The sequence below is a fragment of the Phodopus roborovskii genome, unplaced genomic scaffold, assembly GCF_943737965.1.
Source record: "Phodopus roborovskii unplaced genomic scaffold, PHOROB, whole genome shotgun sequence".
Classification (NCBI taxonomy): domain Eukaryota; kingdom Metazoa; phylum Chordata; class Mammalia; order Rodentia; family Cricetidae; genus Phodopus; species Phodopus roborovskii.
Window position 1 is genome coordinate 12256245 of NW_026126578.1, and position 13968 is coordinate 12270212.

At 49.2% G+C, this 13968-nt stretch overlaps 1 protein-coding gene across 1 annotated transcript in view; it reads right to left on the reverse strand.

The window, feature by feature from the left end:
- B4galnt3 (beta-1,4-N-acetyl-galactosaminyltransferase 3) overlaps window positions 1–13968 on the reverse strand; it is a 94344-nt gene that overhangs the window by 14837 nt on the left and 65539 nt on the right. Inside the window, exons 3-9 of the mRNA XM_051203864.1 lie at window positions 13887–13964; window positions 4894–4989; window positions 4339–4429; window positions 3823–3923; window positions 3365–3432; window positions 2094–2172; window positions 1914–1980 (exon numbers count right to left, since the gene is read on the reverse strand). Of these exons, the coding sequence (XP_051059821.1) occupies window positions 1914–1980; window positions 2094–2172; window positions 3365–3432; window positions 3823–3923; window positions 4339–4429; window positions 4894–4989; window positions 13887–13964 (580 nt within the window). The remainder of the gene's footprint in view (window positions 1–1913; window positions 1981–2093; window positions 2173–3364; window positions 3433–3822; window positions 3924–4338; window positions 4430–4893; window positions 4990–13886; window positions 13965–13968) is intronic.

Consider the following 13968-nt stretch of genomic DNA (forward strand, 5'->3'; position numbering starts at 1 on the left):
GCCCAAATCTATGTATGTGCATCATGTGCCTGCCTGGTGCCTACAGAGATCAGAAGAGGGAATCGGGTGCCTTGGAACTGGAGTTAAGGATGACTGCAAACTGTCATGCAGGTGCCCAACAACAACTTGCGCCTCTCCTGGAGCCTACATCGCTTCTCCTCCAGCACACTCACTCCCAGGTCTCCCTGATCTCACTTTCCCGTTCTTCCCCAGGGTTCCACCCTTGCTGCTCTCAGACACTTGCCATGGAAGCCTAAAGGCATTGTTTTTCTTTCGTTTATTTGTTTTTCAAGACAGGGTTTCTCTGTGTATCCCTGACTGTCCTGGAACTAGCTCTGTAGACCAGGCTGGCCTGAAACTCACAAAGATCCGCCTGCCTCTGCCTCCCAAGTGCTGGGTTTAAAGACTTGCCAACACTGCCTGGCTAAAGGTACTATTTTTAATTTTAACTTTTTTTCTGTACTGGGGGTGGAAGCCAAGGTATTGCACACACTAGGTAAGTGTTGTACCACCAAGTCACACCCATTACATTTATTATTATTATTATTAGTAGTAGTAGTAGTTAAGAGACAGGGTTTCTCTGTGTAGCCCTTGCTGTCCTGGAACTCACTCTGTAGACCAGGCTGGCCTCGAACTCAAAGAGATCTGTTTGTCTCTGCTTCCCAAGTGCAGGGACTAAAGTGTGTGTCACCACTGCCTGGATCAACATTTTTTATTTATTTTCAACTTTTTTCTTAAGTCAGCACACCTTTCATCCCAGCACTGGGGAGGCAGAGGCAGGTGGATCTCTTTGAGTTCAAGAGCAACCTGGTTTACAGAGCAACTTACAAAAAGAACTCTGTCTAGAGGAAAAAAAAAAAAAAAAAAAAAAAAACCTCACAATAATTTCTCTCAGGGTCTTGACTGAGTAAGAACTATCGCTGCAAATAGGGACTGGATCCATTTGTCAACCTTTTTATAAAAACACACATTTTTGTTTCTTTCTTTCTTTCTTTCTTTCTTTCTTTCTTTCTTTCTTTCTTTCTTTAAGACAGAGTTTCTGGCTTTCTTGGATATCCCTCTGTGGACCAGGCTGACCTGGACCTCACAGAGATCCTCCTGCCTCTGCCTCCTGAGTACTGGGATTAAAGACATGCGTCACCACCACTGGCTAAAAATACATGTTTAATTAAAGTAGAATTACATTGCTTTCTCCCTTCCCATTCCTCCCTTCAGGACCTCCCAAGACTTCCACTCTCAAATGATAGCCTCTTTGTCTTTGATTACTATTGTTACATTCATACATATGTATACATATGTACATGTATGCACAAATATACACAAACAATGTATTGAGTCTGCTGTCCATTAACCTCCAACCTCAAGTGAACCTCATGGACCCAGAATCCTTTGCAGTTGTATTCAAAATGTTAGGCATGGGTGGGCAAGGGCATTTTTCAGAGGTGACTGCTTAGAGAGGTTCTAGCAGGCTCTCTTTGTATTATTTTTATATTTAAATTTTGACCGTATTTCCTCCAGAGTCCCCCCCCCCCACTCTCCCTTTTCTCCCGTTGTGTCTATTTCTAAGTCTCCATATGATAGCCTTGGATGTATGATCCTCCTGCCACAGCATCCCTAGTGCTGGGAGCACTCAAAAGACCAGAGGCAGGTAGATCTCTAAGTTCAAGGCCAGGCTGGTCTACAGAGCGAATTCCAAGACAGCAAGGGCTACACAGAGAATCAAAACAAACGGACAAACCCGAAACCACCACACCTGTGTCTAACACATTCTCACAGGAGCCGTGGGCCCCGGAGAGTGAAGGCCCCCTAACTGTAAGGTCCCTCAGGCTCTCTTCCTCTCCGGACCTACTTCCCAAGCATATTCTTCACCTCCACTCCTCAGACCTCACCCCGGGCTACCTTCCCCTACTCACTTGTGAAGAGGGATAGGAAGGGGGAGTCAATGATGGTGAACTTGGCTCCAGGGTCATTCCGTCTCCACTAGAATTAGAGAAAGGGCACAGACATTGCAGGATGCTGGGTTTGGGTCAGTGTTCAAGAGATCTGGGGAAGGTGGCGGGAGTGGGGGTGGGGAGGGGGATGAAGTCACTCACCGCGACCTCCACGTGGTCAGTGCCCTCATTGTTCTGCTTGTGGAGCACCTCAAAGTAGTACCTGAGGGAGGCTGATAAGCTGGCAGAAAGAGACCAGAAACAGCTTCTCCTCAACTGGTCACCTTGTCCACCTCTCCCACTACAAGTTCCCTGGTGCTCCTTTCTCCTCCCAAGAGCTTGCTATTTATCCCCCACCCACCCCTGACATCTGACCTCGGTTTTCTTTCTGCAAGGGCCAAATAAATATAAGTAATTCACAAGTCAGTTGGGGGACCCAGAGAAACAGCACTCAGGGTTAGGTCTTACTGAGCAGTTGTTGCATGCCAGGACCATCCTCAGTGCTTTGACTGACACCCCTTGGCTGGAAGGAGGAGGCACCATAATCTTTAGTAACTTGCCCAACGTCACCCAGGTAGTAAACAGTGGAGTTGTAGCTTAGACCAGGCAGCCTTGCTTTAGGGTCCACATCATCCACTGAGAGGACTCAGAATGCTCACACTAGTGTGACATGCAACAATGCCCTTTGCAAACTAGGTCTGCTTAAGGAGGTGTCTAGCCAGCATATGGTCTAGCCTATGACTGTGCCAGCCACTAGGTGGCAGACTGAAGCCGGACTAACTTCATAGACCAGTTACGCCATTCCAGCCACTGTGGGCTCCAAAAGGTTTGATTTCCCCAGGAGCACTTCAAAGTCACTCTTCTGTTCCTTCTCTGAAGCCCCAGAGCAACTACTAGGCAGTCTTCATGTGTGAGAGCATTTCTAGGTCTGGAGAGAAGGGGAAAGCAAGGACGGGAAGAAAGGACACCTGTTCTCTAATCTTTAGTGTCACTCAATATCTGCGTCCCTGGGCTTGAGTGGCCTCATCTCAGATGAGGAAGGAGACTGGAGAGACAGTTTGGAGTTAAGAGCGAGCACTGCTCTTAGAGGGCCCAGGCTCAGATCCCAGCACCCATGTGGTAGCTTACAACCACCTAGAGAACCAGTACCAGAGGATCCAATAACCCTCCTGCCCTCTGAGGGTACCAGACCCACACTGGCACAACCTCATGGGTGTAGGAAAAACACACTCACTTAAAAAAAAAAAAAAAGTCTAAAAAAGCATTTATAAAATGAGGAAGGGCAGCGCAGATCGAGTCTGTGGAGGCAGATCATGGGACATGAGTGACGAGCTGGTGGAGACGGTGGAGAGGCCCCCCCCCCAGCTCTCTCAGGCTCATAGTTCTGGCACTGGCGGGCACACAAGAGGACTGTGGCAACTCTCTCTACTCACCTCACTGGCTTGGAAATTTGACTCTGAAATTTCCCAAACTCTCCAGGGGCTGTCCATTCCTTTCCTGTCTAGAAGTGTGGGGAAGGAGAGAGGATGGGGGAAAGGGAAAGGAGAGACGAGAGAGAGAAAAAAGACGGAGTTAAGGAGGATGGCTGGCCACACACATATGCCCACTGATGGAAGGGAGCCTTCCCATAGGCAACCAGCCCAGCATGAATCTTCAGCATGGGGCTACGGGACAATGGAACCCAAAAGGTATACGCGGCTGGGTCCCCACTCTGGCCACATCTCACATGCCCTTTGTAGTATAGGGCAGAGATGAGGGGCACCATGTATGGCTTTTGTCCTTTCTTCACATTTGCGATGCTAATAGCCAAGGAGGTTCCCAATAGTCTCATATACCACATGACTGACTGCTCCAAGGGCCAATGAGAGACCAGGGGCCGAGCTGACCCTACCTTGCCCACACTGGCCAGCAGCTGAAGGCCCGAGACCTGGTCATCACGACTCAGCCAGAATTCAGCGTTGTCATCAGCAGCAATGGCAAACTGGATCTTCCCTGGGCAGTGGCAGGATGTCTAGGTGAGCCAAGGAGGGCCTTGGCACCAGGGCTGAAAGCCTACATTATACCTGAGCCTTGATTCCCTTCACTCACAGTATCTTACTGCCTCCCACCTTTGCATGGGGTGAGGGGGCGGGGGGATGACTACATTCTGGGGTAAATATGAAGATGGAGAAGACTTATGGAGGCTAGCCAGTTCCAGCTGTGTGAGAGAGAGAGACAGAGACAGAGACAGAGACAGAGACAGAGGCAGCAGCCTAAAGACATTGGGTGAGAGAGAGTTCACCATGCCTCAGCTTCCCCCTTGCTGATGGCTCAATGAAGCTGTATTTCCTACTGGGGCATACGTTTCTAGGACCTCCCTGAAGAACTCAAGAGCAGGAAGAAGGATGAGGCTTTGGGACTGCCTCACCATCGGTAAAAGGGTGCAGGTAGCCAAATACGCGGAGGCCATAGTTGGTCCACTTGGGGGATACAGCCAGCTTCCTCAGGGTTGTGCGGATCTACGTCGAGAAAGATGAACTGTTACTCAGGATCAGAAAGAAGAATTTAAGGAATTTGAGCTCAAGCTGCTCAAGACTGTTGAGAAGGCCAGGAAGGGAACAGGAGATGAGAGATTGGGGCGTGGCGTGGCGTGGCACGTGGAGGCCAAAATAAATGTCAGGTTCCACTTAGTTTTTGGTCCAGGTGACTTTGTACAGTACACAACATGTACATGTTGTCCTTAGATAAATACCAAGAGAGCCTTAACTAAAATGCTGCACAGTGGCAGGTTACAAGAGTCTCAGGGAAGGAGGAACAAGAAAGATATTCTAAACAGAGGAAGAGGGACCTGAGAGACCGGGGGGAATAATACCGACGGTAATGGACTGAGAACGGGCAGGGAAGGAGGCAGGTGGGACAGATGAGATGCAGGAGACACAGAGGATGGCGTGGGGATGGTGGGCAGACACCCCAAGGCACTTACATGGGGGTAGAGTGGGAAGTGCAGGTTCCTCCTGAGCTGTTGGATGGAGCTGCCACACCAGTCTTCAAACACGTGCAGGTTAGCACGGCCCCGGAACTGTGTGGAGCAGAGGGGAGACAATGAGTGAACAGGGGCAGCCTGCGCTCAGCCCTGGGGTGGGCGCTCAGCCCTGGGGCAGGCGGGCACAGTGCTTCCTGCATATTTGACGGAAGGCTTGGCTCCCAGCCCATGGTGCTATTGGGAGATGGTGGAACCTTTAGGACATGGGAATCTAGCAGGGGACAGTTAGGTCATTGGAGTGTCCCTGAAGGGGATACTGGGGGATCCCAGCTACTTTCTGTCTTTACTCGACTTTCCAGTCCTTTGCCACCATGCGGTACTCAGCTGTCACAAGCCCAAAGCAAGTAGGCCAAGCAGGCCTAGGCTTAAACCTCTGAAACCGTGAGCCAAGGCAATCCTTGCCTCTTTATGAGTTGGTTATCTCAGGTATGTTTGTCACAACAATGGACAGCTAATACCAGCCCTGTGGCCTGACTCTAAGGATGGCGTCATATATGCACACCTGCCTACAGAAACACACCACATAGTCCTCATCCCTTCCAGGCAGGAAGAGAGCTGCCTTGCATTCTGCAGGCACAGGCAAGGGGCATAACAGCCGTGGCAAAACGGCAGAGGCCACAGAGGGAACTAGGAGGGGCTTGGCTGGGTTCCAGCCAGGAGCTTGCCCACCATGCCTCCCTGTTCCTCATGGAAGGCCCTGCAGCAGTCTGCCTGTCGGGAAACCTTACCTACACAGTGGTCTTCACACTCTGGCAAGACTACGGCGGTATGTGGGGCCCCTCTAGGCCGTGCAGCACCGGAGCCTCCTGCAGCTCACACTCCTGGCCGCACTGCGTCGGCAGAGCAGAACTATCTGCCCCCCTCAGCTGTGGCATTGGAGGGGCACAGGCTCAGACCTGGAGCGGAGGCTCTCGCCCAAGGCAGGAAAAGACAACAGCCATACTCCAGGTGAGTGGAGGGGCTATGTTGAGGAAGGGAAGCAGGGGTGTATGGTCCCAGCCGGCCTACAGTTACTGCAGTCCATTTCCTTCCATAGTCCTTCACAAGAGCTGAGCCCATTCCACACGATGCCTCATCCACACACACAAACAGGTCCTGCCTGCCCCGCCCCACCCTGCCCTAACTGGAGCTTGTCAGATCCAAAATCTGAGTGAGTCTTAAGAAAAACATGGGCAGAAGTGGAATCCTTCACCCAGACTGAAGGACTCATTTTGGGTCATCTGGGCAGTGACGCAGGATGGGGTAGGAAGATGGCTCAGTTAGCACAGTGCTTTCTGCGCAAGCACAAGGGCCTGAGCTCCATCCCAGAAGTCACTGAAAGGGGTGGTATAAGCCTGGAATCCTAACATGGGGAGGGGAGAGACAGGAGGATCCCTAGAGCTCTCTGGCCAGCCTAGGTCTAACCGGGCAAGCCCCAGGCCAAAGAGATCTTATCTATCTCACAAATCAAGTTGGATGGCCCTGAAGAAGGACACCAGAGGTACAGGCACCAGCACACAGCACCTCCCACCACACAACTCTTTTTTGAAAGAGGTTTGTAGGGTCAGGGGAAGTGCTCTACAGGAAGGCTGTGGGTCTAAGTTAGGCTGCAATGGTGGGCAAGGCTTCACAGACACTGCCCCACTGCTGAACCCTGAAGACAGAGGCTAGCTTGTCACTCGCTGACCCTTATGCACACTAGCTGGGTCAACACTTGGAATGTGGGACATTGGGAAGTGGCCATCACTCACAGGAATGCAAGTAGGGGGCTGGGTGGGTGAGGAAGTGTGTGGGCTGGTAGGTGGGAAGCGGTTGACACTCCAAAGAAGGAAGAAAGGGGACATTATGCTGCCCCTAGGGAAATTCCTCAACTCCAGCTTAAAAGATTCCTTGTCTCCTCCAAGTGGTCTGCTTTTTGCCCTCTCTAGGAGAACCCCAAGTCAGAGAGCTCTGGTGCCCAGAAGAGCAGGGGATTAGAGGGGAAACAGCCGAGAGAGAGAGAGAGAGAGAGAGAGAGAGAGAGAGAGAGAGAGAGAGAGAGAGGGAGGGAGGGAGGGAGGGAGGGAGGGAGGGAGGGAGGGAGGGAGGGAGGGAGAGAGAGAGAGAGAGAGAGAGAGAGAGAGAGAGAGAGGCCTGCATCTAGGATGCCAGGCTTGGCACAAGAATGGGTTTGGATTGAAAGCAAGTTTTGGCCTGAGGGCAGGTAGACACCAACCCTGCACAGCCCCTCCCCAGGCCATCTAGCTTGGCCATGAGAGCCTGAGGTGCTCTAGGAATCCAGCAGGGTAGGCCAAGAGTGAATGAGAGAATTAGCCCTTTCTCTAAGGTAGACCTCACCCAGCATTTGGCTGAGTCTCAGACCTTTGTGTCTTGGAGACCCTTGAACACTGTCTTCCTCCCCGACTCAAACTGACAACTACACCAGAATTTGTGTTACTCCATTTTAGGGACTTGGAACTAACAAGGACGTGGCACTCTGGCACACCAGCCTTAGCTGTGGGCCCCTGTCCTTTGCATAGCATAGTCAAAAGGCCAGGAAGCAGAGGGCTTCCTCCAAGCTTTAGTTGCGATGGTTTGGGACTTGCAGTTAGCTGTGGTGGAGAAAGTGTCTATCGGATGGTCTCATTTAGAAGAGGGGTTATCGGGGCTCAGGAAGTGACTCCCTGAGAACACACAGCAATTGCTCTGTGAGATGGAGGGTGCAGAAGTCCCTGCCTCTGCTGGACCTTCCGGGATTACCAGGCCAACATGTGGCATGTGCCCTAAGTGGATGACAGCATCTCTCCTGCACTGAGTCCTCTTACAGCCTCCAGGACTGTTCTGAAGCAACTTGAGGCAATTGCAGATCTTTACTGGCCTGCCTTCCCCCACCACACACACCCTCCCTGCCACACCTACCCACACCTAACTTCCAGCTTTTGTACAAAACCATCCAGCTCTCCACTTCCCCTGATTTCCCAAATACTGTTTCCTGATCAGGCCCTGTGCTTCCTTCACCACATGGCAGAGTCTTGTTTACTCTTCCAAAGTTTTCTCAAATACTTCCGAGGCCCTCCGTGTCTGCCCAGGAATGAGCTAACAGCTCCTTCCCATGTCCCAGCATATCTGTATTGGAATGACGCAGGCTTGTAGAAGCTGAATTCAGAGCAATATATTTTGCTACTGAGTGCTTCACGCAATTCATGTGTTCACTGTGCAATCAGATGAGAGAGGGTGGAATGCAGCTCAGGGGCATAGCACTTTCCTGGAGAGAAGGAGAGGGGGAGAGAGAGAGAGAGGAAGAGAGAGAGAGAGCTGAAGGAGAGAGAGAGAGCTGGAGGAGAGAGCGAGAGAGCGCTCAAATCAAAGACTAGGACCTGAGGCGAGGCGTGCAAATGGTGTCACTTGTGTTTAGGGCTGTTGCAGTGGGACAGAGGGGCAGGAGAGATAGGATGCCTGGACTGTGGGCACTGGCTGACCCTTGCTGTAGCTGTTGCTCTGTCACAAGCCCAGAGCACCTGGTGGATGGTTCAGCTTGGGACCAGTGAGGCCTTCTCTGACCTTAGTGTGCAGCCAATCAGCCACCGGTTCCTATACACCGGGTTCCTGGACAGCATTCGGAACTTGGTCTACTCCTCCCCACTTTTATTTTTTAGACAGCACTGGGAACAGAATCTGGGGTCTCATGCCAGCAAGACAAGCACTACCAGTAAGCCTACTCTTGAGCTGACAGTGGTCCCTGTGGAATGGAGGGGCTCCTGATGCTAGAAAGATAAGGGCCTTGATGAAGGCTGGAGGCCCATTCTGTGGGAAGTTATGGGTGAAACTTCCCCATTCAAACAGAAGGGTCTTAAGGAACTGACGTGCTACAGCTGTCTCACCGTGTCACCAAGGTGTGGGGGAGATGAGACAAATTGCAGTGACGCTAACCTGGGCTCCGAAAACAGGAGAGCCCAACCCACAGCAAATCTTACCCAAGCATTCATAGCAGGATTTAGTCAAAGTGACCCCCAGATTAGCAACAATCTGTTTACCAACAGAGGAAGGGATAATAAAATGTGGAATATAGTTCTCCCTGACTCCACACCATCCTCCCAGGAGCTTCTGCTCCATGACAGCCAAGTAGAGGGAGAAGCAAATGTGTAGGTCAAAGTCAACAAAAGAGACTAGCAGATGGCTAAGTGGATGGACATCTGTGCCCTGCAAGCCAGGGAGCTGGAGCGGCCATCTAGAATGTTCCTCTTAGTGATTTAGAACTCCTATGACCATTGCATTACCAAAGCCCACTTTGGTAGGATCAAGACAGTCTCAGAAGAGTTGTCTTGGACCCTGTAACACTCTATTCTTAGTAATTTTTTTAAAAGATATATTTACTTATTCTGTATACAATGTTTTGTCTGCAGGCCTGAATAAGGCACTAGATCTCATTACAGATGGTTGTGAGCCATTATGTGGTTGCTGGGAATTGAACTCAGGACCTCTGGAAGAACAGTCAATGCACTTAACCTTTGAGCCATCTCTCCAGCCCCTATTCTTAGTTATAAATGCAACACATGGACAATAACTCATCCCTTCTGCTGTCTCAGCTGGAGAAGTTTTAGTGTGTGGCTTACCATGCGATGCCATCTTACACTGCTATGAGGAATGAATTCTGCAAACCCATCTGAGTGAAAGAAGCCAGATCCAGCAGGACGTATTTCATGATTCCATTTCTATGAAGTATCCAGGACAGGCAAATGTACAGCCAGGAAGTAAACAACTTTGCTCTTACAGAGGACATGGGTTCAGTCCCCGGCACTCACATGATGGCTAATAACCACCTATGACTCTAGATCTGGGGATGTGGCACCCTCTTCTGACCTCTGTGGGCACTAGGAACACATATGGAGTACATACACACATTTGGCAAGACACTCATATATACCCATAAAATAAAAATTTTTTAAAAATATAAAAAAAGTAGATGGCTCTGTACCCAAGGAGGGGACAAGAGTCTGGTGATGGGGGATGGGCTGGGAATGCAGGGCTTTCTCTTGCTTTTTTGAGACATCTCATGTAACTCAGGCTGGTTTCAAACTTGCTATGTAGCCATTGGTGAATGTAAACTTCTGATCCTCCTGCCTCCACCTCCTGGGTAATGGGATTACAGGTGTGCGGCACCATGCCCAGTTTACACAGTTGCAGACTGCACCCAGGGGCTTTGTGCATGCTAGGCAAGTACTTTACCAACTGAGCTACAACCCCAGCCCTGGCTCCATTAGTCTTTATTTGTTTATTTAGTGGTACTGTGAATTGTATCCAAGGCCTCATGAATTTCAAGCAGATGCTCTACCACCAAGTGACTGAGCCAGCCAGACATGGAGACTTCGAGGAAGCACAACTCTGTTAACACACTGAAAGCGACTGGACCACACACTGTGAGTGCATGACTTGTAAGGACTATGAAACGGATTTCAATAACATTTTGTTATTGTTTTGTTTTGGTTTTAGAGACAAGGTCTCAACATGTGGCCTAGGCTATTCTCAACCCAGAGGGATCTACCTGCCTCAGACTTTTGAGTGCTGGGAGATACCTACCATGAGGCCTCTCTCCAAATTTTTTTTTTTAAAGCAGTAACCATGGCCAGGGAGATGCTTCGGTGGTAAAGTGCTTGCTCCACAAGCCAAACCTGAGCGCCATCTTCAGCCACATGAAAAGCCAGTGCAGGAGACCAAACCTGCAACCCAGGCAGGCCTACTGTGAGATGGGAGTCTGCAATCCGGGCAGGCCTACTGTGAGAGGTGGGAGGTGGAGGATCCCAGCAGTCCTTCTGTGAGATGGAAGAATCACCCAGAGCTAGCCTAGAGCTCACTACAAGGCAGAAATAAGAGACCATGATCCTATAAGGAGGAAGATGAGAACTGACTGTTAAAAGTTGTCTTCTGCCCTCTGCCTCTGAAATGTAACAAGCTGAGTGTAGTGACAGAAGCCTGTGATCCTGAGACAAGGAATCACTGTGAGTTCTAGGATATCTTGAGCTAATATAAGCTCTAAGCAGCTTTAGGCTTCATGTCTCAAAACACCAAAACAAAGGAACATTAAAAAAAAAAATCTTGAAACAATGTGTAGGCTCTGGATTAAGTTCTGGAAACAAAATGCAACAAAAAACCCAGGTCTCTGACCTGCACCTGTCCACAAGTGAGACGCATCATCTACCAGAGTTGTATAGTAACTCTGCTTAGGTCAGCTGTGTTCACCAAGTTTCTAGCTTGTAATTATTTTTGTTTAGGGCAACGACCCAGATTGACAGAGTGTACCAATGGACCTGCATACTGACCAACAGATGAAACGGCTGTCCCTGGAGTTTGCTAGTGGACATGGAAGGTTTAAGGACAGCTAATCCATGCACCCAGTCCCAGCTGTCCATTCCGCTAAGTCCTCTCTGCCACACCAAGGCTAAGGCTGCTGCTGCCTCTTTGAATGACTCTGGCCTCAGAGCAGACAGGCAAAGGAATGACTTTCCATTTAGTCCTTGTTCACTTAGAACAAGACTCCCCACTAACTGCAGCTTCTCAGACATACTGCCTACAAAGACGGTGAGTACCCCTAATCTGAGAGCCACTGAGCCGAGCACACACAAGTCCCCGTAATGGGAGGGATGGGGAAGCTGGGCTGCAGTGGATGCTACTCATCTCTTTGGCTTAGAAGGATTCCCTAAAGATCTATAAAGACTGAGGATTTTAAATCCTTTAATGTTTAAAGATGAAATCCATGGAAATCAGTCATTTACTACTAACAGATCACCCACTATTTCTTTAAAAAGGTCAATCCTGACCAAGTGTGGCACATGCCTTTAACCCCAGCACTCAGTAGGCAGAGGCTGGCTCTTTGAGTTCCAGGCCAGTCAAGCCCTCTTTTTATTTAAAAAAAAAGGAGAAAGAAAGGAAGAAAGAAAGAAAGAAAGAAAGAAAGAAAGAAAGAAAGAAAGTCAATTCCAGGACAGATACGGTAGGATTTGATGGTGGCAAATGCCTATAATCCCAGCATTCAGGAAGCTGAGGCTGGAGGATCATAAATTTCAAGTTAGCCTGAGACCCCTATCTCCAAAATGAGAGAGAGAGAGAGAGAGAGAGAGAGAGAGAGAGAGAGAGAGAGAGAGAGAGCGTACAATGAGTTCCTGCTAGAAGTGGTGACATGTGCCTGTAACCCTAGCACTTGGGGGATGAGGGCAGAGGACTAAGAGGAGTTCAAAGTCATTCTCAACTAGACAATGAGTTCAAGGCCAGCCTGGTCTACAGAGTGAGTTACAGGACAGCCAGAGTTGTTAGACAGAGAACCACTATTTTGAAAGAAACAGCAAAACAAGCAACAACATAAGGAAAGGAAAGGAAAGGAGGGAGGGAGGGAGAGAGGGAAGAAGGAAAGAAGGAAGGAAGGAGGGAAGGAGGGAGGGAGGGAGGAAGGAAGGATGAGTCTAGCTGCCCCCAGAGAAAAGGCTGGATCACCAGGACCACCTGCTCTTTTTTACAGCACAGCTCAGCATACTGTCTCCTATTGTCTGATGATGTCAACTAGAACAACTGTGCCAGCATCGTAATCCATCCTCACTCTGGGCTTTAAAAAGAGGCAGTCTCATCAAGTAAGTAGAGGAGCTAACATTGTCTCTTTCTCTCTTGCCCTTAAGTGGGTGGGTTGGAAATAAAACCACCCAAGCTGCAAGATCAATCTGTAATAGGAAGAATAAAGACAGTAGACTGGCCTACACCACACAGCCAAGAAAAGTAGTCTCTACCGAGGGCTCCAAGCTAGAGGTCCTGGGTTCTAAACACACTGTAAAACATGATTTCCCAAAGCACCATGCGTACTAAAGGTAATTTGTATGTGCTCACACACACACACACACACACACAAAGAAAAGAAGAAATCAATGTCTTTTGGTAAACAGTATCGTGATGGCTGCGGTTTTGTAAAGAGACAGGCTGTTTCTTTGCTGCGTGGCTCAAGTGATCACCCCGCTGTACCCACTGCACCTGGTTATGATTTTTGGCCCCATAATAACTGCTTTCTGAAGCAGATTCCTAATGCATGTTCCTTTAGAACATTGGTGGCTCCAAATATTAACAGGCATTCATGGAAAAGGCAGTTCAGGGGCAGATAAATCTGGGACATGCTGAGCTAAACCAAGCTAAACAGATTTCCCCAGGACTTCTCAGAATCTTTCATATGTTAATGTGAATTTCCAAGAACAGTTGTCCTGTAGAGTGGGGTTTTGGTCTGGTTTTTTTTTTTTTTTTTAAAGTTCACTTAACAATGGATTCCTTTCTTCCTGGAAGATCTTAATGGTTTGAGAGAGCACTCTTGGGGAAGTTGTTATCTTTAAGACTGGGGATTGGCAAGACTATGAAAGCCATGTAACTTCCCCAGACACAGCTTTCCCACCTATAAAATAAGGATAAAGACTGTTAACGTTTGAATCTACAACGTCCCTGAAATGTCCCCAGGACACAGCCTTCGGTGCTATTGTGACAGGCAAGCTTAAAGAGGCACCTAAAGGAAACGGGTCCTGCTGCTGGAGGGGGAGTTAGGACCAGCCCCTTCCCCTCTTCCTTTGCTCTCAACCACCCTGAAGTTAGAATAATTCTCCAGCTCAACCATGCTGTGCTATACTTCAAAGGTCCAAAGTAACAGGAGGAACGCCCATGAGCCAAAATAAACCTTCCTCCCTGTGAGTCCATTCTGTCAGGTGTTCGCTAGCATGCCAGAGTTGACCATGATTCCACCTTACAGGGGCAAAGCCGCTGATGTGAGATGATGCGCAGAGCGTGGCACACAGTAGGCCTGCAGCAAATGTTTGTGCTCCTCTAATGGAGAAAAATCTAATGAGTCTAGAGGTAACCATTTTAATACAGCAAGAATCACAAGACAGTCTTTTGAGGCCCCTGTGTTTCGTCTGTTTAAGCTTCTGTTAAAGACCAGGGTCAGTAGAGTTCCTTACCTCAGAAAGCCAGGGCACAGGCTTGTTCCACTTCAAGTAGCTACTGTTCCTACTCCTACTTCGGGAAATGTCTTGGTCCTAT